Source organism: Geotrypetes seraphini, chromosome 4 (assembly GCF_902459505.1).
Source record: "Geotrypetes seraphini chromosome 4, aGeoSer1.1, whole genome shotgun sequence".
Lineage (NCBI taxonomy): Eukaryota > Metazoa > Chordata > Amphibia > Gymnophiona > Dermophiidae > Geotrypetes > Geotrypetes seraphini.
In genome coordinates, this window is record NC_047087.1 from 262,948,301 (window position 1) to 262,974,729 (window position 26,429).

Consider the following 26,429-nt stretch of genomic DNA (forward strand, 5'->3'; position numbering starts at 1 on the left):
ATGTGCTGAGAGGTGAGAGACTGATATGCACAGATGGGGAGAGGGACCTTGGGATGATAGTGTCTGCGGATCTGAAGGCAACAAAACAGTGCAACAAAGTGATGGCTGTAGTCAGAAGGATGCTGGGCTGTATAGAAAGAGACATAACCAGCAGAAGAAAGGAGGTGTTGATGCCTCTGTACAGGTCATTGATGAGGCCCCACCTGGAATACTGTGTTCAGTTTTGGAGGCCATATCTGGCTAAAGATGTGAAATGACTTTAACCAGTCCAGAGAAAAGTGATGAAAATGGTATGGGGTTTGCGCCAAAAGACATACAAGAAGAGATTTAAAGAGCTGAACATGTATACTGTAGAGGAGAGGAAGGATAGGGGAGATATGATACAGACATTTAAATATTTGAAAGGTATTAATATAGAAACAAATCTTTTCCAGAGAAAGGAAAATGGTAAAACTAGGAGATGGTGGTGGTGATGGTGATGAAAAATGATGACAGAATTAAAAAAAAGCATGGGATGAACACAGAGGATCTCTAGTTAGAAAATCAATGGTTTAAAACTAACTAAGGTCGATACTGGGCAGTCTTGCACGTTCTGTGTCCTGTATATGGTGATTTAGTCAGATCACTACATATTCAAATTCAAACTTAACTGGCTTCAATCCAAAACCAACAAAACCATACCTCCAACCACAATCTTAACCAGAGGACCAATTGATGAGGCCACCTTCTGGACTAGCTAATTTGCCGACCATCCATCAGATGACTTCTATACTGCCTGGGATTCTTTCGGCAACAACACTCTAAATCGCCTTGCACCCAAACAGCTCAAGCTCAAACACCCGAGGAAATCAGACAAATGGTTTGACAAAGAGCTGCAAATACTGAAATGTCAAGTAAGACACCTGGAACGTGTCTGGATCAAGAGTAAAGGAGAAGACACCAAACTGAAATGGCAAGAGAAATCAAGAGAATACAAATTCCAACTAAAAGAGAAATGCAAAATTGAATATTCCTCTGAAATAAACCATCATGGCTTCTGAGAGATCCCACATGCCTTTCCCAGGCCCTCTTGAATTCAGACACAGTCTCTGTTTCCACCACCTCTACCAGGAGACGGTTCCATGCTTCTACCACCCTTTACGTAAAAAAGTATTTCCTCAGATTACACCGGAGCCTATTACCTCTTAACTTCATCCTATTCCCTCTCATTGCAGAGTTTCTTTTCAAATGAAAGATACTAGACTCATGCACATTTATATTATGTAGGCATTTAAATGACTATCATATCTCCCCTCCCCTGCCTTTCCTCCAAAGTATACAGATTGAGATCTTTGTCTGTCCCAATACGTCTTATCATGAAGGCCACACACCATTTTAGTGACCGACTCCATCTTTTTTATATCTTTTTGAAGGTGCGGCTTCTAGAATTGTACACAATATTCTAAATGAGGTCTTACCAGAGTCTTATACAGAGGCATCAATACCTCTTTTTTTCTACTGGCTATATCTCTCCCTATGCAACCTAGCATCCTTCTAGCTTTCGCCGCCACCTTTACAACCTGTTTGGCCACTTAAGATCATCACATACAATCACACCCAAGTTCCACTCTTCCGTCGTCCACATAAGTTCTTCACCCCCTAAACTGTACCGTTCCCTCTGGCTTTGGCAACCCAAATGCACGACCTTGCATTTCTTAACATTAAATTTTAGCTGCCAAATTTCAGACCATTCTTCAAGGTTTGCCAGGTCTTTCTTCATGTTCACACCATCCGGTGTGTCTACTCTCTTGCAGATTTTGGTATCATCCACAAAGAGGCAAATCTTACCCGACAACCCTTCAGCAATATCATTTATAAAAATGTTAAAAAGAATAGAACCTTGAGGCACACCACTGGTAACATCCCTTTCCTCAGAGCGATCTCCATTGATCACTACCCTCCGTTGCCTTCTACTCAACCGGTTCCTGACCCAGCTCGTCACTTTGAGACTCATCCCAAGGGCACTCAGTTTATTTATTAGATGTCTGTGTAGGACACTGTCAAAGGATTTGCTAAAACCTAAATACACCACATCTAGCGCACATCCTCTATCCAATTCTCTTGTCACCCAGTCAAAGAAGTTAATCAAATTTGTCTGACAAGACCTACCTCTAGTGAATCCATGTTGCTTCCAGTCCTGTAATCCACAGGATTCCAGAAACTTGACTTAAAAGAGTTTCCATTAATTTGCTTACCACAGAAGTTAGACTTACTGGCCTGCAATTCCCTACTTCTTCCTTACTTCCACATTTGTGGGGAGGGACCATATCTGCCCTTCTCCAGTCTTCCGGTACAAGTCCCGATTCTCGAGACTCATTGAAAAGGTCAGTCAGTGGAGCTACCAGAACTTCCCCTAAGTTCCTTCTGCACCCTCGGATGTACACCATCTGGCCCCATCGCTTTGTCTACCTTTATTTTAGCTAGCTCCTCATGATCACAACCCTCTGAAAATTGACCAGGGTCTATTACTCCTCCGTTCCTATTCACTTTTGTCCTCTACGGTCCCGCTCCCGGCACTTCAGCTGTGACCACAGAACAGAAATATTTGTTAAGCAATTCAGCCTTTTCTTTCTCCATGAACCATGTCTCCATGATCGCCACTATATCAAACTCCTCTTCTTCCATCACAGCTTCTAGATTCAGAATCTTGTTTCCCATACTTCGAGCATAAGTATATATTACTTTCCAGACATTGCCCCCTTTTCCCATCTGTGTAGAGGTATTCAGTGATTTACTTACCTGAGGGCTTATATTCACCCGGGAGCTTTGATCACCCTGCCCCATCACTTCTAGTTTAAAGCCCTCTTCAGTAGATTAGCCAGCCTGCCGGCAAAGACACTTCTTTCTGTCTTTGATAGATGCACATTATCCCTGCTTAGCAGCCCTTGGATAATCATCCCATGGTCCAGGAAGCCAAAATGTTCTTGATGACACCATCCATGTAGCCACGCATTCATCTCCACAATGTGAGCTTCTCTGCCCTGGCCTTTACCCTCGACAGGGAGGATGGACGAGAATACCACCTGCGCACCTGACTGCTTCACCTTCTCTCCTAGAGCTACAAAGTCACTTTTTACATGTTTGCAGGGGTACCTGGCAGTATCGTTTGTGCCAATGTGGATGAACATCATCAGATAGTAGTTGTCAGGCTTGTTGAGTCTTGGCAAGCTCTCTGTAACATCTTGGATTTTGGCACCAGGTAGACAGCGTACCTCTCGTGACATCATGTCTGGTTTGCAGACTGACACTTCTGTATCCCTCAGAAGGGAATCGCCAACTATCACGCCTCCTAGTGGTCACGAATCCAGTAATTTTTGGGATCTCAAATTTTGGTCCTTCCTCTCCTTGGGATGCTCTCATCTTCTCCACTTCCAGGACAGCATACTGGTTCTTCAGTTCAAGTGTGTGGGGGAGTTACAGTATCAATCTTGCAGTGTTCCATAATCTAAGTCCAGCTGCCTTTCCTCAGCACAGCCTCTTCTTTCCCACTGCTGGAAATCTTTGACGCCTTATGAACCATTTCATCAATGTACCTCTCATTCTCACGGATGCTTCTTAGTCGTACCACCTCGTCTCTCAGTTCTTTTACTTCCTTCATGAGGGATTCAAGCTGAAGATAGCTTGTACATGTCATCTAATCTAGTGTATACTTATAAAGGGAATTTTTAAAAATAAAATAAAATTCTGGAATCTCTCGTGGCACACACAGAATCTCTTCAGGGCACACCACTGTGCCTTGGCACACAGTTTGAAAGACACTGGTCTACTGTATGTTAAATGTACAATGCTACGTACATCTTTCAGTGCTGTAGAAACGATAAATAGTAGTACTAGTAGTTGTAGTAAGAAAATATTTAGCAGCTATGCACAACTAAACATGCTGTGATTAAGCAAGAGGCACCCAACATGCCAAACTCAGCCCCAAACTCTAGGCAGACAGCAGCGAGTAGTCAGCCACAGATATCTACTGCCAGCAAGCTAGAGAAAGAAGGTCTTAGAGCAAGAAGATCTAGCAACGTACATAGCAAGCAAAAAGTTGGTGAACAAGGGATTCACCCAGTTTAACTTTGAGAAAGCTTTCTTAATAGGGATCTTCCTTGGATAGTTACCGGAATCATGACCCCAGTGGATCATAGAGACTAAGACACCTTTGCGGTGTGTATGTTTTTTCTTGGGTAGACACTTAAAATGTGAAAATGTCTCTCTTTGTTCCAAAGCGACCAAGACTTCTCTGAAGCAGTGGGATATCTACTCTAAGATCTAGATCTTTTAAATCCTTGATATGGTCCTCTGCAGGAAATGCTACCATTACTTCTGGAATGATAGAAGTAATTTTGCGAAGTCTGAAATTGGCATCTGCATTTAGCAAGCCTTCTGTAAAATACCTGTATTAACAGATTTTCTATTTCCTGACTTGTAGATGCTCCAGGCAAATGAAATTTCTCAATTAACTTTCCTGATCATCGTATGCACTCTTGAGATTCATAACATATACATACACAATCTTGTATCTGTAACACAAGACAGCTTTAAAATGGCTTTTCCTAGATCATTTAAGCCAAATAAGGATGATTTATTACCAAATAGACATGCTGAGGTCTCAGGCTCTTTGCAGAACAATTTTTAAAACAATTTATCATTCTAAAGCAGAAATTGAAGATCACTTTTCCAAAACTCACTCAGTCCATCTTTTTTTTTCTGTCAGTTTTGAGCTACGTGATTAATTTTGTTCCATCATGTTGAGTTTTGACATAAGAATAAGCTACACTAAATTAATCTTACCTTGATGAACAAAATTAATCGCATGGCTCAAAACTGACAAAAAATGGAGTGAGTTTTGGAAAAGTACTCTAATTAATTTCTGGCCCTGGAAGTAGGGGAACCAGAGAGGGTAGCCTACAAAGGCAATACAGTTGTCAATTAGCCACTATTGCTTCTTCTGGAGACAAAAGAATTTCATTATAGCCTCCAAGTCATCCCGTATTTCCTCTATTTATTTCAAATTATATACTGCTGCTCCCATCAACCAATTACAACCAGAAAATACAGCATAAAAATAGCTTACATAAAACATAATCATGAACCTCTTTTAAACAATCTAAAAAAATCAAAATAAACAAACACATCTATGATGACATCAGTGTTAGTTATGTTACCATCAATTAATAATTGCTTTACATTTAACTTACTGGTTTAGGTGGAGTAGGCATCTTCTTTCTGAGGAAACAAAATAGATTTAGTAACAACTGTTAAAATATTTTATGGTATATATTTATGATCGGAAATACTACTAAGTATTAGGGTTCCTACTATTGAAGAAATTTACACACCCATACAATAAACAAATGAATTACACGAAATTGAGCATGGCATGTAACTCACCCCATTCTTGGTAAAGGTGCTGGAACTGACACTGAAGATAACTTGGGCTCAGACATTTCAATATCATTATGATCTAAGGAGAAATACAGATTTTTTTTTTTTTTTAATTCATAGATATCTTAGTGTCTATACTAGGGAGGAAAAAAACACAATGTTCTGATTACCTAATAGAAGGTACATTGAATTTTTATACAATTAATTCCCTTTGCCTTGTAAAAAGTCATTTTATCAGGGAACCCATTTCTCATGTCATTAAGAATGGGCTGTATGTCTGGGATTACCAGATTTATTCATGCAAAAGAGAGGACACATGGCCCTGCCCAGTTCCACCTCCTTCCCTGCCCCATTCTGCCTCCAGCTTCACCTCATTCCACCCTAGACCTGCCCCATTTCGCCCCCAGACAAACCTAGTCTCTTCTTCCCTAAGTCCATGCCTTGTCTGGAGGGCCTCCAAGCATGCGCAGATGCAGTGCAATGGTATCAAATGCTTGTGTGTGATGTCATCTCATCTGTGCATGCTCAGTGGCTCTCCAGACCTGGCCCTGAGCTCAAGGCCTTCCAAAACCCGGACAAACTGTCAGGTTTTGGAAGTCCATCTGGGCACCCGGATGTTACTCCAACTAGAGAATGACACAGGGACAATTCTGTCCCCTTCCCTACAGGAACTCAATTTTCCCGTCCTCGTGAGTTTTTTCACTGTCGCTGTCCCTGCCCCATTCTTGTAAGCTCTGTCTTAACTGCACAAGCCTCGAAAACTTATGATTTTAAAGTGTTTGAGGCTTGTGCAGATGAGGTTGGAGCTTGCAGGAATGGGGCAGGGGCAGGGACAGGAAAGAATTTGCAAGGACGGAATGGGAAAATAAGTTCTCGCGGGAATGGGGAAGAATTTGTCCCCATGTCATCCTCTACCTCCAACGTCAGAGGGAAGGTTTCTGGGTCAGCTGTAGGAGTCACATTTAGGAGCCGCTGCCTGCGGCTTTTGTCCAGAGAAACAACTGTGGCTGGAAGGAGGAGGGAGCTGACCAGAAGAAGGTAAACACCTGCAGAAAGTAGGGGGGGGGGGGCGCAAACATGGGACACAGAATGGAGGGAGGGAGAGAAGGGGCACGTTAGGATACAGGGAGAGGGGTAGGGGTGCATTGGGATTCAGGAAGGAGGGAGAGGGGCGCGTTGGGACACCGAAGATTTAACGAGGACCCCTGTTCGTAAGTGCGAGTCCTACGTAAGTTGAATGTTCATAAAATGGGGGACTTCCTGTTGTTCTTTCTGAGCATACAAGGGGCATTCAATAATTACCATATGGTTCTAGAAAAGGAGGATAAATTGAGACATCTGAGCTTTACGTCCATGTTTTCAAAAGTAAAACCCGGATGTCTCAATTTGTCCTCCTTTTTCTGGAGCCTACATCTTGGTTCTTCCACCCAGGGCTCACAGAGTCCCAGCTATGCCACTGCAATACATGTGTTACTTAGAATTACTCATATTTATTAAGCTTTGTTTTTACTTTTTAAAGATATATCAATTTAGAAATTCAGAAAATATAATTATTTTATATAAAACTGATATTTAACATTTAAGCCTGTATAGTTTTTTGTGTACCACATGCATATATATGTGCACATATATGCATAGTTAATTAGATGTATTTATATACTACAGATAAAGATTAATATTTTAGAAGGATAAATATTAGTTTGAATATATTAGTAAAAGAACCTTACTTCACTGCTTTTATCTATGTCTGCAACTCCCCAAATATACAGTCTAAAAAGCACATTTTCTTCATACAAAAACCCCCAAGTATGTACCCATGATAAAACAATACGGGCAAATTAGCACAAATTTGGAACTTGAGAGCAATAATGCCAATCATTAAGGCTTCAACCTTACTTTTCAAGCATGTTTGCAAACATTTTTTTAAACAAGATAAAACCAGTAGATACCTACCTTTTGAACTCAATTACGATTATTATGTATAACATATCTTAAATAATAGGCTGCCTCATATTAAAATACACTTACTGTCATCACATATTTCATATTCATCATCTTGTGGCAGCTCCTGAAATTAAAATGCATCTTGTCTCAGAACTGGAAATTTCAATGTTTTTATAATAAATTTGCATGTTGTTTCCTCAAATAGCTCTGTGTAGGTGTTTCTTATTGTCCTTCACATACTGATCATCTGATTTAGCATATTTTAGCACTTAAAATACATTTTTCTGTGGCAATAAATATAATACCACTTAAAATGGGGTAATATTCAGACAAATTTTCCATTTATAAAGCATATATTTATACACAGAAAATGGCTCTTATGAAATCATGCAGCTGAAAACACAATATACAATAAATATACATGTCGCTAAGATAGATGCGTACTTACACACACTTTGTATGTAGGTGTTGCCAGGGGCCTAGTTTGGGTAGAGGAGGCTCTTAATTTAGGCCTTTAAAGGAGATTAAAAAAATAGCTAGCCCCCCCTTCTTTTTACAAAATTGTAGCATCGTTTTTAGCTCCGGCTGTAGCGGTTACAGCTATACTCATAGAATTCCTATGAGCTTCAGAGCTGTAACTGCCACTGCCGGCGCTAAAAAACATTCTACAGTTTTGTAAAAGGGGGGGGGGGTAGGTTAGGTGTGGGGGAAAGCAGTCCTGTTCCTTGTCCATCCTTGTATGCTTTATAGGCTGAGGATTACCACTTGCCGATTCTTTGACTAGTACTGGGATGTTAAGTCCCTAGCTCCAAAGTTTGTTGCAGATTCAAAGATGTGTGAATGAAAAAGTGTTTTTCCACTGGTGAGATCGTGAGCACAACACTGTCACTCTGTGAAGATTCAAGCAAGGTCATATTAGCCCTGAAGAAACGGCTTAGTACTGTGAAACAGCATTTTAACAGACTGCTTTAAACACTCACAGTGGTTTCAGTTGCAAAATATCTTAGTCCTCAATTATTTTAAACCTCAACAGCGAGTTGTCACTCTATAGAAGTGTTTTAGCCAATGATGTGGAGGTGGTGGTTTGAGCTTGAGCTCTGCCAATAAAACCTAAGGCTTTTTGTTCCATTTGAGCAGACTCTCAGCTCCCTTTAAGTGGAGTTTTTTTTCTTGCACTACTTTCCTCTGGTGAGCACATTCCTGTATAGGATTTAGCCCTTTGGACAGGACATATAAACTGTTATATAAACTGTTATTATTATTATTATTATATAATTAAGGAATCTACTTGATGCAAAGTGTTCTCCCTTTTTGTTTTGGAGTTAAGACAGTAGCCTAATGGTTAGTGTAGTGGCCAGGAAACCCAGATGGGAACTAGGCTCATATAAATAATAATAATAATAATAATTTATTCCAGTGGCATACCAAGGGGGGATAGGGGAGGGGGGGGGGGGGTGGGGGGGACGGCCCGCCCCGGGTGCAAGCCCCTTAGGGGGTGCACAGCTGGCCACCCTCCAGTGTGTTCTCCCTAGGGCAGTGGTCAGGCTCACGGCTCGTCTACAGCAGGGGTGCCCCTTCTCCCTGCCCTCCCCCAAGCCACCGCCGCCATCAAGGAACAGGTCGGATTTCCCTACTTCTCTTCCCTGCGGGGCCGACCAACTCTCGCCACCCGACGTCAATTCTGACATCAGAGAGGACGTTCTGGGCCAGCCAATCGCTGCCTGGCTGGCCCAGAACATCCTCTCCGATGTTAGAGAACTGATGTCAGGTGGTGAGAGTTGGTCGGCCCTGCGGGGAAGAGAAGCAGGGAGAACTCGGTGCCAGTCTGTTTCCGATGGTGGCAGTGGCATCCTATTCTCCAGCAGCGGTGGCAAGGGGGAGGGCAGGGAGAAAAAAAGAAAGGGGGGGGGACAGGGAGCCAGAAAGAAAGAAAGGGGGCAGGATGAAAGAAAGAAAGAAACAAACAAATGGGGCACGAAGAGAGAGAGAGAAAGACAGACATAGAAAAAGAAAGGGGGCATGGAGAGAGAAAGAAAGAAGGGGGCAGGGTGAACTAAAGAAAGAAATGGGGCAATGAGAGAGAGAAAGACAGACATAGAGAAAGAAAGGGGGAATGGAGAGAGAAAGAAAGAAGGGGGTAGGGTGAAACAAAGAAAGAAAGAAAGAAAGAAATGGGGCAAGGGGGCATGGAGAGAGAAAGAAAGAAGGGGGCAGGGTGAAACAAAGAAAGAAAGAAAGAAATGGGGCAAGGAGAGAGAGAAATACAGACATAGAGAAAGAAAGGGGGCATGGAGAGAGAAAGAAAGAAGGGGCAGGGTAAAAGAAAGAAAGAAAGAAATGGGGCACGGAGAGAGAGAGAAAGACAGACATACAGAAGGAAAGGGGGCATGGAGAGAGAAAGAAAGAAGGGGGCAGGGTGAAAGAAAGTAAAAGTTGGGGGAGGGAATGAGGTCTGGAGGAGAGGAAGCATACAGGAGGCCTGAAAGAAGGGAAGAAATATTGGATGCACAGTCAAAAGAATAAAGTGCAACCAGAGACTGATGAAATTACCAAACAAAGGTAGGAAAAATGATTTTATTTTCAATTTAGTGATCAAAATGTGTCCGTTTTGAGAATTTATATATGCTGTCTATATTTTGCACTATGGCCCCCTTTTACTAAACTGCAATAGCGGTTTTTAACGCAGGGAGCCTATGAGCGTCGAGAACAGCGTGGGGCATTCAGCGCAGCTCCCTGCACTAAAATCTGCTATCGGGGTTTTGTAAAAAGGGAGGGGGTATATTTGTCTATTTTTGTATAGTTGTTACTGAGGTGACATTGCATAAAGTCATCTGCCTTGACCTCTTTGAAAACCCGCAGAATATAAATGATAATTAACATTTTCTCTGTGTACAGTGTGCTTTGTGTTTTTAAAATTTTATTGTTGGTAGATCATTTTGACTTGGCCATGAAGGTAAGTGGGAGGGAGGGAGGGGAGCTGCTGAAAGACATCTAGCAATCCTTGCAGGCTTGACTGTGCAGGGAATTATTTTTGTAAAATCATGTTTTGTTATGCGACTGGTATTATTTAGACTTTAATTTCTATGAATGAATAGAACGAAAATGATATAAAATTACTTGCTTGTTTTAATGTGCATGCGCTGAAGGAAAGTGGAGAGAGAGTGGGCTGAGGACGCTGAAGGGAAATATGGAAGAGAGAGAGTGGGGATAAGGAACACCAGGGAAGGAAGAGGAAAGAGATGCCAAGACTATGGGAGTAAAGGAAAGGAGCTACCAGACCATGGAGGTCGGGGGGGGGGAAGAGAGATGTCAGGGGGGAGGGGGAGGAGGCAGATGCCAAACCAGGTGGAAGGAAGAGAAGAGATGCTAGATAATGGAGTGGGAGGGGGAGACGGAAGGAGAGGAGAGAGATGCCAGGGCATGGGGGGAAGGAAGGGAAACTAAAGGAGACAAAATGCCAGACCAGAGGGAAAGAAAGGAAAGGAGGTGCCAGAAGGAGAGATAGGAGGGAGATGCCAGGGCATGGGGGGGAGAGAAGGGAAGGAGATAGAGATGCCAGACCATGGGGTGGAGTGGGAAGGAAGGAAAGGAGAAGAGAGAGATGTCAGAGCATAGGGGAGGTGGTGAAACCAAAATGAATCATGTACAAAGGAGAGAAAGGGCACAGGATATACAGTTTATTGAAAGGACATAGAAAGAGGGAAGATGCCATATGGAACAGAGAGAGGATGGACAGTGGATGCAAGAGGCAGAGAGAGGGTGGACAGCGAATGTAAGGGGCAGAGAGAGGGTGGACAGTAGATGGAAGGGGTAGAGAGAGAGAGAGAGAGAGGGCACAAGCTGGGTGGAAGGGGCAAAGGGAGGGCAGATGTTGCATGGAAGGGAGAGAGGACAAACTGTATAGAAAGAAGAGAGCAAAGTGAAGATGATTAAAGCAGAAACGACAAAAGGTAGAAAGATTTTTTTGTTGCTTTACTTAGAATCAAGTAGTATTGTAACTGTATTGATAAAATTTTATAAATAGGAAATGGAAATAAGGCAATTTTTTGGACTAAACCCTTTTTTCCTCAGGTCAGGACAGAATACCATAACAGTACTGTTCTGAAAAAAGATTTGGCCTCTGAAAGCTAATTGAAAAATGGATTAGTCCAATAAAATGGCATTTTCTTATTTCTCATTATTTGTTTTATTTTTATTTGTTAATTTGTAAAGTGGTGATTATTATGTATCAGTTTTTTTCAAATTTACATCTACTGTCTTTATATTTTGCACAGTATTAGAGGACACATGTTACTATTTTTGTGGTGTTGCATTGTATGCACAGTCTGGTTTCTTGGCGGTTCAGTTTAACTTTTGTCTACATATTTCTGTTTTTAGTTTGTGATTATTCCATATTGGGCGAGGGTGCAGCAATATGGTAACCCAGAAGCCATCCAGCAAGCATTAATGAGGAGAACAGAAATTTTCCAATAATCACAAGCAAAGATAACAAGCTACTAGATCTAGGAGACCTCCTTCAAGAACTGGAAGCATTCAAAGCTGATCAGTATTCCAGGCCTAAGCTGTGGCATAAAAAAGTTTACAGCAAAGGTGCCTTATGACATCAATGAGAAATTGTATATCCTGCAGTCAAAGGTGAGACATTGATAAAATATTCACATTAATGTATATGTCCATTAGCCTCTTTAACTCCTTATTTTTTACTCTTTTAGGGCTTCAGATATGCCATTAGTTACCAGACATTTTCTATGGTCACCAAATATATTTATGGCCATGGCTTCCTCACTAGCCCCATTATACTCTTTTTTTTTCATGTTCTTACTTTGTTGCCAAACTTAAAGTGCTCTGTGCTAAATTTAATAACTTAATCTTTATATAAATTTAAAACTTATCTTAGTTTAGTCTTTTTTCTTTATTTCATCGGGAAGAGACCTGTCATTTTGACATGTTTCGCCCTTAGGCTGCTACAAGAAAATTCCCCAAACCAAAGCCATAAAAAGTAGGCGACTCCATTTTGACAAACAGTGCTTACACACTAGCGTTACAGGGAACTGTTCATGTGTTATTCAGCTGTGGATAGCCTGTAGAGCTAAACAGCAACAAAATTGCAGCTTTGGAAAGCGATTATTAAATTTAGCACGGAGCACTTTAAAAGTTTGGCAACAAAGTAAGAACATGAAAAAAAAGAGTATAATGGGGCTAGTGAGGAAGCCATGGCCATAAATATATTTGGTGACCATAGAAAATGTCTGGTAACCAATGGCATATCTGAAGCCTTAAAAGAGTAAAAAAATAAGGAGTTAAAGAGGCTAATGGACATCAATGAGAAATGGTCATCTATAGGTATGCAATATAAAGAGGACAATCAAGGGAGGTCTCCTTCATTTACAATCTTCATGAATTTCATCAGAAAACTGGCAAAAAGAAGAAACGATCCTAGTTTCCAGAATGATGCACGTGAAGTAGGGAAGACGGGCTACTTCCAGAATGAGAAACCAGTTACAAAATATGGCAATCCTACAAGGAAATTCATAGCTGTGCACAAGACGTGCTACCCACAGCAGCTCAACCAATGGACCAGCCCCCTACTATAGAGAAGGTAGAGAATCCATAGTGACAATGTCCAATACATAAGAAACCACAACTTCTTCAGAAATGTCAAGGGATCAGGGAGAAACCCTTGAGTGAAAAGAACTGCTAAGAAAATGCAGAATTTGCTATGAATATTGCTCTTCATCCAAGCACAGGGCCAAGGACAGTGACCAACACATAAGTGCTTTACATCTTGGCAGGAGCAGACCGACTTCTCCAAGAACCTCTGCCCTAGTGGTGAGGTGAAGAGAAGGAGATGGAGCAAGTGTCACCAATGAATGTCACTACAAACTGCACTGAGGTGTGCGGAGGAGGCCTCAATGGGAGGTCATGCATGAAGATTTGTGTGGTAAAGATGTATCTAAGGAATCTGTTCAAGATGATTTCTATTTACAAGCTCTATACTCAGTTGAAGGATGCGTGTATGACATCTGCCATTCATTTTCAGGCAAATATGTTTAAGTACAAGCTCTATAGAGCAAAGGAAGTAACAACTAGCCACCTTACCAGGAAGACTAGATGAACCATATTGGTCTTTATCTGCTGTCATTTACTATGTTACTATATAGTAAATCCAGCTTGGCTAATCTCTTTCAGTACTTTAACTTATCTGATGATTCACTAATATATATAGTTTATGAAACAAGGATTCTATACTTTCAGCACTCAAGCATAACATTTAAATTGGTATTTACTTACAGGATTTACTATTTTTGGTTGCGAATGGTTCCTAGGTAGAGGCAAAACATTTCTAAAAAAACAAAAAAACAAAAAATCAAAACACACCACGTAAACAAAAACAAAGCATTGAAGAAAATAAGAAATTACATTTTTATACTGTACTAGTATTTAAGCCCATTACATTAACGAGTGCTAGTAAAGCCTCCTTCCCTCACATGTCCCCTATTTTCAGCCCCAGCTCCAAACCCATTTTTACCCCCAGCCCCCTTCTCCCATCTTTTCCCTTTCAGCTTCCAGCCCCAGTCCCCTTTTCTCACCAGCAGCATTTCCCTCCCCCCCCCCCCACTTCCCTGTGCCGCAGCAGCATTCCCTCCCTCTCCACTTCCCTTTGCAGCAGCATTTCTGTTTGTTTCTGGCTGGCTTTGAACTTAAAACTTAAAAATAACTTTGGCAAGGGACTGTAAGGGAGCCGGCCAGACAGCGGGCCGCGCTGTGTTAGACGGAGTGAGGGTGGGGGTGGGGGGGAGTCGCCTCTGTGCGTCCCTGCTTAAGGTGCCTCCACATGCGCAGAAGAAACCACCACTGACTCCTTCTACTGCGCATGCGAAGCCACGGAGCTACAGAGCACGGATCAAGCAGGTAGGAGTGCGCATGCGCGCTTAGGGTTTTATTATTAGTGATAGAATATTTAAATATGTCAATTTATTATGTTTGTGAAAAGATATTAAGGGGCTGATTCACTAACATGGGCTATCTCATGCTATGTGTTAAGGCCAGTGGTGATTTCAAGGCAACTCTGCTAGGTCACCAACTTGGAAGCTTTTTGGTCCACCACCACTTGTGGAGTATTTGCAAAGAGAATAGGCTATACCTGCACTTCACAGCTGGGTATGATAACAAAGCTGGAAGCCTGCATTACCATTGCAGCTAGGAGGAAATAGTAAGCATCACCATACTGGGTCAGTCTAAAAGTTCATCAAGTCCAATTTCCAACAGTGGCCGATCCAGGTCACACAATTCCAAAAGTAGCAAGATTCCATGCTGACTCCCCCAGAATTTCCCAACATCTACCTAAATAGCAGTTTATGGACTTTTCCTCCAAGAACTTGCCCTAACCTCTTAAATCCAGCTGGGTTAATTGAACCTCCTCTGGCACACTGCCTAATGAGCAAAAAGGAAAAGAATGCTAATTACAGCCCACCCATTACACTAAGACCTTGTAACACTGGTCTACAATGGTGAAGAAAAAGGCAGACAACAGAAACTCCCAAGAGTCTATCTTGTACCATTGTAGTGGATAACTAACTGCTTCCTATCTGAATAGCAGCCCCATTACTTCTACTGAGGCATTATACCACATGTTAACCTGTGTTACCAGCTATCCTAAGTTAGTTCATGTTAGTGAACCAGCACTTAAATTTAAAAGTAAGGATTCCCAGATTTTTGGCTTCCATATCTGGGACACTTGAATTTGAGTGGGGTCAGGTAGGGCAGGGCAGGGTAGGACCAATGGGTGGGGCAGTGCAGAGTCTTTCCATGGCAATTTTCCACCATTAAAATTTTCATTTTCCCCCCTCTCTCCCCTCCACTCAGTCATCTCTTCCTTTATCTTTCCCTCCTTCAGGTTCAGTTATCTCCACCTCTTTCTTCTGCCCTTCCAGTAAGCCATCCATCTCTCCCTCTCTCTGATGCCCCTTCCAGCCCAGCCATCTCCACTTCTGGACCCAGTCCAGTACTTACCCTCTCTCCCCTCCTCTTCTGGCCTTGTATCTAACTCTTTCCTTCCTCCCCCCCTCCCCTCAGTCTTTCAAATCTCCTTTTGCAGCTCCTGGTTCCTTCCCTCTGGTGCAGCATTAGGAAATACAGAGCCACAATGCTGCAGCTCTTCTCAACCACACTGTGCATCTCTCCCAGAAGTATATATCAGAGCGGGTAGGACCAGACTGAGACATACAACATGGCTGAGAAGAGCTATAGCATGGTGGCACTATACTTCCTAATGCTGACACTGGAGGAAAAGGATTGAGCAACAAAACAGTACAAAGGACCACAAATATTGGGATAGTAAAGTTCACTTTATTCAAAGACCGTGTTTCAGTACAAATTGTCTGCATCAGGGGTCCATACCACTTTATTCTGTCAAACAGTTAGACAGGCACTATAAACAAGTTGCTGTTACATTTTATGACTAGATTTCTTCCATTAGGATCTTTTTGGGAGTTCACTGAGCCTGTCTATTTGACAGAATAAAGTGGTATGGACCCATGATGCAGGAAATTTGTGCCCAAACATGGCTCATATCGGGTCTTTGATTAAAGCAGTGTATCGCCAACTGTGTGTCGTGGCACACCAGTGCGCCTCCTGAGATTTCTGGTGTGCCGCAACACACTGGCGAGGAGGAGAGTCGTCCACGCCGGCTGCCTGCCTACAGGATGTGCTTCTTGCGGCGAGAGCGACTCTCCTCCTGGCCGGTGGCTCTCCTCTTCTCCCTGCACCTCCTGGATCCTTGTAATGGCAGGGTCGCGGCAAGACGGGCCTCTGCGCATGCATGGACGTTGATGCAATGACATCACGCATGCGCGTTGTCATCGCATCAATTTCCGGGTGTCTTCCGGCCAGGGCACTGCATTTAGTGTGCCACCGGCCGGAAAAGTTTGCGAGACACTGGATTAAAGTGAACTCTACTATCCCAGTCTTTTAGGCCCTTAGTTCTGTTTTGTTGCTCACTGGTTTGGTGTGCACTCTGAGTCCCTCTTCTCGTTTGTCTACTGGAGAAAAGGAGCTAGGAGTGCAAAAGGAGGTTTGAGGGGAGGGTCTGACACCGGCAGTGAGGGGTGGCAACAAAGGGAAATGCAGGATCACATGAAGGATGGCAGGCAGGGCAAAGACACAATTAAACTACAGAACCTCTATCCCCATTACTAAAATCAGGGATTTACCAACAGTCAAATTGTTTGTATACAATCACTGTTTATCTGCCTGGATGTACATCTCTCGTTTTTTCAGGCACTGCATAATACCTGGGAGGGTCTATGACGCTTGACTCTTTGATTGCATTCCGATTTGGTAGGGATGGGAGATTCAATCCCATTGTGGGCTTGGGAGGGAGTGGCTTTGTTGTCCTACAGTAATGGGAAGAGAATGACATGAGAATAACCATAATAGCATTTCTCCCACCCCTCCCGTGATAATAGAACTTGTGACCTACATTCTCCCTTCCCTATTTTCTCTATTCATACTCTGCCTTCCTCAAACTGCTATAATGCAACATTTACATTCTGCAATTCCTTATATTGTAAGATACGCCTTTTTAAACTAGAAATACTAGATTAGATTAAAAATTCAGATAAAATTATAGAGAAATTTCTTTTAGTTTTATTTGTTCAAGACTTCACATTTTTGATTTATATTTTAAATTCTAGTTCTTTTATTAATCATATAAAAATTCAAGAACTTTGACAAGGGAAAGCCTCTCCCTTACTAATTATGACTTTAAAAAAAAATCATTTAACATAAGGGGCAATGTTTTAAAGAGATTTATCCAAAGCTACATTAGTGATTCCCAGCACAGCAAATGCAACGAAGCCCATTCATTTCCTAAGGGCTTCATTGCATTTGTCACACCAGAATCATTGGTGTGGCTTTGTAAAAGAACCTTAAATTGACTTGGATGGCGTTGGGGGAGGGAGCAATGATGCCTTTCCTACTCTAGACCTTCAGGGATCTCTTTTTTTTTTTAATGTATATATCATTTATTATTACATGCATCAAAGCAAATTAGGAAAATGAAAGAAATCATTTATATATAATCAATGTGATATAACAATGCATGACTTAAGAAAAACTACAGCATATAGTCCACATTGAAGGATTCACCTGCACAAACGCATATACCGTATTTCCCCAACGATAGGCCGTGGCTTATACATTAATTGTACAAACCTGTGTATTGGGTACAGCTTGCTTAAATGGGGCGCCCTATCTAAAAACATGAAAACCCATTCGCTAAAAGTATAATTCAGTGTACAAAAAGACGACGTACCCAAATTATTTATTGAATTTAAATGCAGTTTATTTCAAAAAATCATAGTGACGATGTTCATAGATACAGTTTCAAATTGTGAACTTACTTATTTTAAAGCATATGAATTATGAATTGTCTAGTACAGTGGTTCCCAACCCTGTCCTGGAGGACCACCAGGCCAATCGGGTTTTCAGGATAGCCCTAATGCATATACATGGAGCAGATTTGCATATTCATTAGGGCTAGCCTGAAAACCCGATTGGCCTGATGGTCCTCCAGGACAGGGTTGGGAACCATTGGTCTAGTAGACAAAAAAAAATTATGTCAATTAAGAATGTTGCCATCATTGGTTCAGTGATAATGTCACTATAGAGTTGCAAAGGCCTAAAGGGACGTGCCAAATTAAATGCTAATAACATGGGGTGGCTTATCTTACAGTTTTTTAATAACCATTTTCTGCGGCTTATAGAATGGGGTGGCCTATAATGTGGGGCGGCTTATCGTTGGGTAAATACGGTACTACTAAACAGACTAAAAAAAAGATTCCAAGTGAGACGGGTCCTGAAAAATATAATTCTCATCGTTGACCAAGCATTTACAGGGAAATTTAAGGAAAAAGGTTGCCCCCACAGCCAAGACCTTAGCCTTAAGCTGTAGGAACTACTTCCTATGAAACTGAGCTTGCTTGGCTACATCTGGAAACATATTAATTGGTTGACCACAAAACAGAGCTTGTTTCTTGGGAAAATATAATTTCAAAATCAAAATTTTCTCTGCTTCTGAAAAAAACAAAGGTTACTAACAAGGTAGCCCATTTAGGGCTCCTTTTTACAAAGCCGCGGTAGCAGCTTTAACACACGTGACTTTTCATCACATGCTAACCCCCGCACTAGCCGGAAAACTACCGCCTACTCAAGAGGAGGCGGTAGCGGCTAGCACGGCCGGCTGATTAGTGTGCGCTATTACGCACATTAAACCGCTACCGCGCCTTCGTAAAAGGAACCCTTAGTAATTATACCTTGAGAAGATCCAAAAAACTGAGACAAATCCAAACTATCAGATACAATTTGGTCCATTCTCACCTCTTCTTTAGTTGCCATAGAACCCTTTAACACATACTGTTTATTCTCAACTATTAGAATACAGTGGTGCCTCACACAACGAACTTAATTCGTTCCAGGAGCAAGTTTGTTATGCGAAAAGTTCGTTATGTGAAACGCGTTTTCCCATAACAATACATGTTAAAAAAAATAATTCGTTCTGCAGCATAAAATATGCTAAGATGACATAAAAAAAGATAAATTTGTCAAAATGGTGAAAATGGTGGTCTTGCTGAGGCCAAACTCTTTGACGAGGTCACACTGTTTTACCCCACATTCACTCCTTCTAATTATTTCCCGTTTCATTTCAACAGAAATCACCTTCCTGCTTTTTTTAGAAGCCATGATATATAAAAAATATTGAGTTTATCTTAAAAGGACGACTGTATACAGTGAGAGAGGGCAGTTAAGCGCAGTGACTAACGACTGCCTGCAGTGCCTGCGCGGAAGGATGCAATACATCGGCAGCTCGGGCGACTTCGTTGTGTGAAACGAAGTTCGTTGTGTGAAACGAAGTTCGTTGTGTGAAGTTCGTTGTGTGAAACGAAGTTCGTTGTGTGAATCAAGACATGAAGTTCGTTGTGTGCAGCGTTCGTTGTGCGAGGCGTTCGTTATGCGAGGCACCACTGTATTGTAATATGTCTTTCAAATACATCTTCAGCAGTTCCAATGGAGCCAAATAATGAGTCATTGGGAAATTCAATAATCTCAAGTTCCCACTACGAAACTGATTTTCCATAGCTTCCAAATAGTATATAATGAGAATAATAACAATTACCTGTTTGGTAGCGGCGGTGAAGGTTTTTCCTTTAAAGGAAATGTTAAAGTTTTATTATTAACAAAATTAATAAATACCTAGTCTTTATTATAGGAGCTCCTAACAAATCACTTTTTGCCCAATCCAGACATAAATCCCATATTAAGCAAGGAACTAAGCGGTCTTTTTATTAAGGCATGCTAGCCGCTTTATCACGCGCTAAACGCTAATGCGTCCATTATAGTCTATGGATGTATTAGCATTTAGCATGCGCTAAAACGGCTAACGCGCCTTAGTAAAAGGAGCCCTAAGTATTTGGTCTGGCCTGAAATTCCTGCTGATTGATGGAGTCTGGTTCCCATATCAGAATTTAAGAAAATAGTGAAAATGCACCTGTTTATTCAGGCTTATACCTGATATATAAACTGTATTATGTTTATTATCTTGTCTGTTTTTTATATTTGCTTTTTTGTACTTTTTTTTATTATGCACATTTTATTGTTCTCCACCTGGTTAATAGGCTGGTTAAAAAAGTAATAAATAAATAAACACGTAGAATAGCATTTTATGGGCTCAGTAGGAGCTTATCAAACTGCCAGAAATGGGCAGCCAAAAATTTTCTTGGTTTTATTTTGTAAAATTTTTCATTCTGTTATGTCTTGTTTTTTCTTCATTTTTATTTCAGAGTGTGCCTCCTTTCAGAAATACCCTTCTCCTCCTGATGGTTCTCACCTACGTGCACTATTAGGAAGGAACGTGCGCTCTTTCTGAACAAATGTGCCCTCTTTGCAAACAGTGTGCGCTATTAGCAAACAACCCCATCCCACAAAATGTGTTTGTATCTGCTCTTTTTTATTTTTAAAATGACACCCAATGGCATGGTATATGCTGTTTTATATTTCTCATGTTATGGCAAATGCCAGCCCATCCCTAAAATTTGCTTGGGGGAGTACATACATAAAAATAGGCACTCAGGACCTGATTCTCAAAATGCTTGTCCCAATTGCAGGTGGCGGTATGTGTCCTACCACTGTATGGCAGCCAATCAGGAAGCTTTTTTTTTTTTTTAAATGTCTGAGGCAGGACGCCTACATTGTAGATCTCTTTAGCATGACTATGGAGACACCCACGCTTAAGCATGCCCAAGGTGGGGTGTGGTTTTGCTCGGATAAATTTAACCAAAGTTGTCTGGTTAACTTTAGGTCTACTTGTCAGTTTTGGTTAGATAGCAAGTATTTTACAAAAAGCTTCACATTTGGCAGAACCTTTTTAAACATATCACAGAAATGTGAACCTGTTGGCACCCCCTGCACTAAGGAGAGGAGCGTGGGAGCCCTGCTCCGCCCCCCTCCCGACACAGGAGAGCCGAACTTTTACAGCCTTTTCACCGGAGCCTTCTTTTCTCCTCCAGCACCCCCTGCACTAAGGAGAGGAGCGTGGGAGCCCTGCTCCGCCCCCTCCCGACACAGGAGAGCCGACTTTGCAAGCAATCCTTTCTCTTTCAGAAAGAGTCGCTCTGACATACCCCGCCAGGCCCAAACCCCCTCTCTCACACTACTTAACCCTCTTACAGGACAGCATCTACCTGCTCCGATATCATCCAGTTGCCTACTTTCCAGCACACCGTGTTTCTCCAGCTGTTCTTACCCTTACCTCATTTACTGTTGTTTAAAATACCACCTGTTATTCCTGCTCGTTATTATCCTGCTATCAAGTATAACTTTCCAACCGCTCTGACTCTTCCCCTCCTTCCACTGTTCATCCAGCCCATAGCTTAACAAATCACCCAGCTCTCTCTCCTGTCATTTATCTAGTTTAGATAGTATAGCTCACCCTCCGCTAAGGATCGGGCTCCATGCCAACCCTCCTCCTCTCCTGATACATATTGCCTAGCACTCCCCCCGACAAAGCTCTCCCCACCAAAAAAAAAAAAAAAAAATTAACACCATGAAGCCGCCTTTTTGGCTCCTTCTCCTCCTGCTCTGCTCTTCTCCCTACACCACCCCCTGCCTGAAACCTCCTTCTGCTAACCTTCCCGACCCCTCAACTGACCTCAACTTCTGTCCTGGCCTCAGAATCCCCACTTTACTTCGCGCCAGAAACCATCCCTCCAAAAAAAATCCTCGAAGAGTTAACCACACATCCTTAAAACCCGTTCCCCCCGCCAACCTCCCCAACCTTGCCTCTGACTCGCTTACCCCAGTCCCAACACTCTATTGCAATGCCAGATCCGTTTGCAATAAGACTCAAATCCTGAAAGACCTTCTTGAGGATTCTGATCCGGGATTCCTATGTATCACGGAATCCTGGATCGCGGAAGATGACACATTCACACAAAATGAACTCTGCTATCAAGGCCTGTTTTCTCCCAGAACTAACCGAATAGGAGGCGGTCTGGCACTAATTTACAAATCTTTCTTCGATGTCCAGCTCATCGAAAAGAGCTGCCACTCCTCTCTAGAATACTTGCTGGCCTCGGTCAACGACGAGCTCCAACCTCACCCACTGGGTATCCTACTTCTTTATCGCCCACCTACCCCTTGGAACAAATCCTCTGATCTCGTTCTCGAAACCATATCAAACGCCTTCCTCAAATTTCAAAGGCTCTTGATCATCGGGGACATCAATCTTCACCTTGACGACAATACCAACAAGGATACGACCGAACTGAAGAGCTTCCTCGCCTCTCTCGGTTTTTCACCCCCTTCATCATCCCCATCCCATGAAAAGGGTCACACTCTAGACCTTATCACTTTCCTTGATCTTACCGCCTACAAAACCTCAGCCGGTGACACCCGCTGGGAACAGGTCCCCTGGTCTGACCACTTCCTTGGGACCTTCTCCATCCCCATTTTCATGTCACATCTCGGGGCCCCTCCCCTCTCCTCTAATTCCATCACCTTTCGCAAAAAAATTTCAAGCGACCTATTCTGGATAAAATTTCTCAAACAACTCTCCTCCGCTCCTAAGCCTGCAGACCCTGAATCCAACTGGCAAAACTGGACCGCCCTCTCCAAATCCACCTACCACTCCCTCGCCCCCCTTTCCACCAAATCCATCTCTTATCCTCGAAAAGCCCCCTGGTACCTCCCTTACCATAGAGAACTAAAGCAGAAATGTCAAGCCCTGGAGCGCAAATGGAAAAAATCTAACTCCCCTACAGATAAACAATCCTGGAGAGCCAACATTAAGCACTATAATTCTACATTAAAAAAAGCAAGAAAGAACTACTATGGCGAGAAAATCTCCAGATCCAATAACCAGAGTAGTTACACTTTTCAAAATCTGGCGCTCTCTAACCTCCAAAAAAGACTCCACCTCTTTCCCCTCCTCTCCCTCAGCCGATGTTCTTGCAAATTTCTTCAATGATAAGGTCACTACCTTACGATGCTCCTTCCCATCCGCAGTCTCCTACAAATCCCTGGTGCTCACTAACCCCAACCCTACTCTACCGGCCTCCAGCGCTATCCAAGCCGATAGACTCTGGGCTACCTTCGACCAAGTATCCGATTCCACCATCCTCAAACTCTGTCTCAAAATGAAATCCTGTAATTGTTCTTTAGACCCTTTCCCCTCCTACCTCTACGAGGAAATACCCACTCAAGCCATCTCTTCCATTACCAAACTCCTAAACTCCGCTCTACATTCGGGCCTTTTCTCCCCAGAAATGGGCCATATCGCCTTAACCCCTCTATTGAAAAAAACCTGACCTCGACCTTTCCACTCCATCCAGCTATCGCCCAATAGGAAATATCCCTCTCCTAACCAAGATGCTTGAGTCAATCATATCGACTCAACTCTCTTCCTACCTAGAGAAATTCTCCATCCTCTTGCCCTACCAATACGGCTTTCGCCCCAATTTCAGCACCGAATTCCTACTGACCTCCCTAATCTCCAAGGTCCAACAACTTCACTCCCGCAACAAGTTCGCCGTCCTCTTGCAATTTGACCTCTCTGCCGCTTTCGACGTTGTTCATCACGACATTCTACTTTACCAACTTTCCGAGATTGGCATCACCTCCACTGTCCTTGAATGGTTCTCAAAATTCCTTCGTTCCCGTTCCTACATTGTTAACATGAATGGCACCTCATCCTCCCCCTGGACACCAATCTGTGGAGTCCCACAAGGTTCACCTCTATCTCCTATCCTCTTCAACATCTATATGTCCTCCCTAAAACTCCTCCATCTATCCCCCCTTGAAACAATTTACACCTATGCTGATGACATCCTTGTCCTCCTCGAGACCGACTCGAACCTCACTGATCTCTCACTGAACATATCCTCCTGTATCTCAAACCTCCAATCTTGGGCCCAAACCGTCCAAATGAAATTGAATGAATCCAAGACAAAACTACTTTGGCTTGGCCCAAAATTAGCTCAGCTACCCCCCTCAATCCCACTGTCTTCCGGCTCCTCTCTGCAGCTCGAATTCTCCAGCAAGGTCCTGGGAGTCATCATTGATTCTACACTGTCCTTCAATGACCACCTCAACTCCCTGGTAAAAAAATGCTATTTCAGCCTTCACATGCTGAGGTCAGTAAGATCCTGTTTCCATCAAAAACATTTCGCTGTTCTCGTCCAATCCATCATCCTCTCCAGACTGGACTATTGCAATTCCATCTTCATATGCCTAACGAAGAAAAACCTCTACAGACTCCAACGGATCCAAAATGCCGCAGCCAAGCTCATCTTTTCTAAAAGTAAATTCGATCACGTCTCACCACTACTTTCCAAGCTTCACTGGCTTCCGATAACTTCCAGAGTCCACTTCAAATGCATCAGCCTAACTTTCAAGATCCTCCACGGCATCCTTCCTCCATTAATCCCACTCTCCTGGAATTCCTCGAATCGTAGTACCTCCAGACCTACCCAAAAATCGAAACTATCCTTCCCCTCACTAAAAGACATTTCCCACCCAGGAAAACTGGGGTCTTCCCTCCTCTTCAGATTCACCGAGCTCTGGAATAACCTCACCTCCCCCCTTCGGAACCTGAGTGCTCTCCAACCCTTCCGAAAACATCTGAAAACCTGGCTTTTCTCTAAAATCTAACTCTCCCTCCTCTCTGACTTTCTAGCTCTCTAACTTTCTTCTTCCCTCCGATCTTCATCTAACCCTTTCCCTGGATTTCCTTTCTCATTACATTCCCTGTAAACCGTGCTGAGCTCCACGACCATGGAGATGGCGCGGTATAAAAACCTAAGGTTTAGTTTAGTTAGATATCCTGGATATAGAACTTTCAAGGATATAGTAAATAGATTATATTTAGTTGAAATGGCCAACCTCCTTAAGAGGTGTGTAAAAAAAAAAAAATAGTGCATAGACTATTTAGCTGCAATAGTAAACCTAGTATTACATGTGTATATACCTAGGATGATTGATTTGGTATAAATATGTGCATATAAGTAGGATGATGGATTATGGCATAATTATGCCGGTATTAATAACTCCTTATTGTAACACCACTACAGAGCTCCGTATATTTCAGTATAGAGCCCATGTATTGTAACACCTCACAACTCCTTATGGTAACATCTCTACAGAAGCTATTGTATCATAACACCTTTAAAGAAGCTCATGTATTGTAGCGCCTTTGCAGAGGCTCATGTAGACCACTTTGAATAGACTCCCCAGTCAATAGTAGCGGTATAGAAGCTCTCAAACAATAAACAAAATAAACAATTTCCCATATAGAGTATTTTATGCAAAATGTTTTTTATTTTCTGTTAGTTATATATTTTCTATATCAAATCACTATGCATTTCAAAATTTCTCTCTTATATAGGGCCTAATTTCAGGTAATTTCTTTTAAAGCAAATTTTTCTTCAAAAGTAGATTAGAACACAAGAATATTAGGAAGTAAAGTAGCTTACCTCTTTATCAAGAACTTCGTATAATACTGTAAAAAAAAAAAAGTTTTATTAGTAATAAAAAAAATCTATTCTTAATGTTTCAGAGACAAATAATTTCCTCTTAATAAGTTAATGTTTACTCTTAATATTAAAGTTAGGTTAAGTAATAACTTTCAGAGTGTGGGCATGTGAATTACCCAGGTGCATTATGGGATATGACTAGGAAGTTGCATGATGCCTAGGAATACTGATTTCTGATGGAGAAACTGAAAAAAAGAGGTTAATATTTAAAATATTTATGGTGTGATAATTGATTTTTAATACAAAAATGTAGTCAGTGAAAAAAACGCAACCCTGCTTCCGTTCTAGTTGAAATCTGTCTACACAAAATCATTGTGTGTGGACGTAGCCAGCCAGACAAAAAAAGGGGCCAAATAAGGGCATTCCAGGGCAAGGTTTTTATAATTGCAGTTTCTCGGGGTGAAATTGAGAGCTTGCCAATTAAGAGGTTTACTTTGCCAAAGGTTTTCTCACAGTTTATGTCAATGTGAAAAATGCTTAAATCTACATGCAGAAGTTTAATGTTGCTGCACGGCTCATATTCCACGAGAGCCACCATGCTCACATAATCCCCCACCTCGTCACTTCATTGGCCCCCATCTATTTCTGAATACAGTTCAAACTCCTCTTAATGATTTACAAGTGCAATATCTCTCCTTCCTTATCTCCCCCTATGCTCCACCCCTTGAACCCCGTTTGTCGGTTAAGTCCCTCTTGTCTGGACCCTTCTCCTCCACTGCAAACTCCAGACTCCGTCCCTTTTTTCTTGCCGTGCCATATGCCTGGATCAGGCTGCCAGAGTCAATTCATCGTGCTCTGTCTCTAGCAGTTTTCAGATCCAAACTAAAAGCCCTCTTTATTGAAACTGTTTTCAACTCTTAACTCCCACTCACTGCTGTCAGATACCTATACCCATTGCATCATTTCTTCTACCAGAATCTCCCCAACCCTGAGATGTCCTGTCTGTCTGTCCAAATTAGATTGTAAACTCTTCCAAGCAGGGAC

At 42.2% G+C, this 26,429-nt stretch overlaps 1 protein-coding gene across 6 annotated transcripts in view; it reads right to left on the reverse strand.

Moving 5' to 3' along the window:
* BLNK (B cell linker) overlaps positions 1 to 26,429 on the reverse strand; it is a 309,255-nt gene that overhangs the window by 44,772 nt on the left and 238,054 nt on the right. For all 6 annotated transcript variants that reach the window (XM_033943169.1, XM_033943170.1, XM_033943171.1 and 3 more), the window contains 7 exons: positions 25,386 to 25,411; positions 19,535 to 19,563; positions 16,653 to 16,754; positions 13,651 to 13,702; positions 7,444 to 7,483; positions 5,422 to 5,494; positions 5,229 to 5,256 (listed from right to left, as the gene is read on the reverse strand). In XM_033943169.1, coding sequence (XP_033799060.1) covers positions 5,229 to 5,256; positions 5,422 to 5,494; positions 7,444 to 7,483; positions 13,651 to 13,702; positions 16,653 to 16,754; positions 19,535 to 19,563; positions 25,386 to 25,411 — 350 coding nt within the window. The remainder of the gene's footprint in view (positions 1 to 5,228; positions 5,257 to 5,421; positions 5,495 to 7,443; positions 7,484 to 13,650; positions 13,703 to 16,652; positions 16,755 to 19,534; positions 19,564 to 25,385; positions 25,412 to 26,429) is intronic.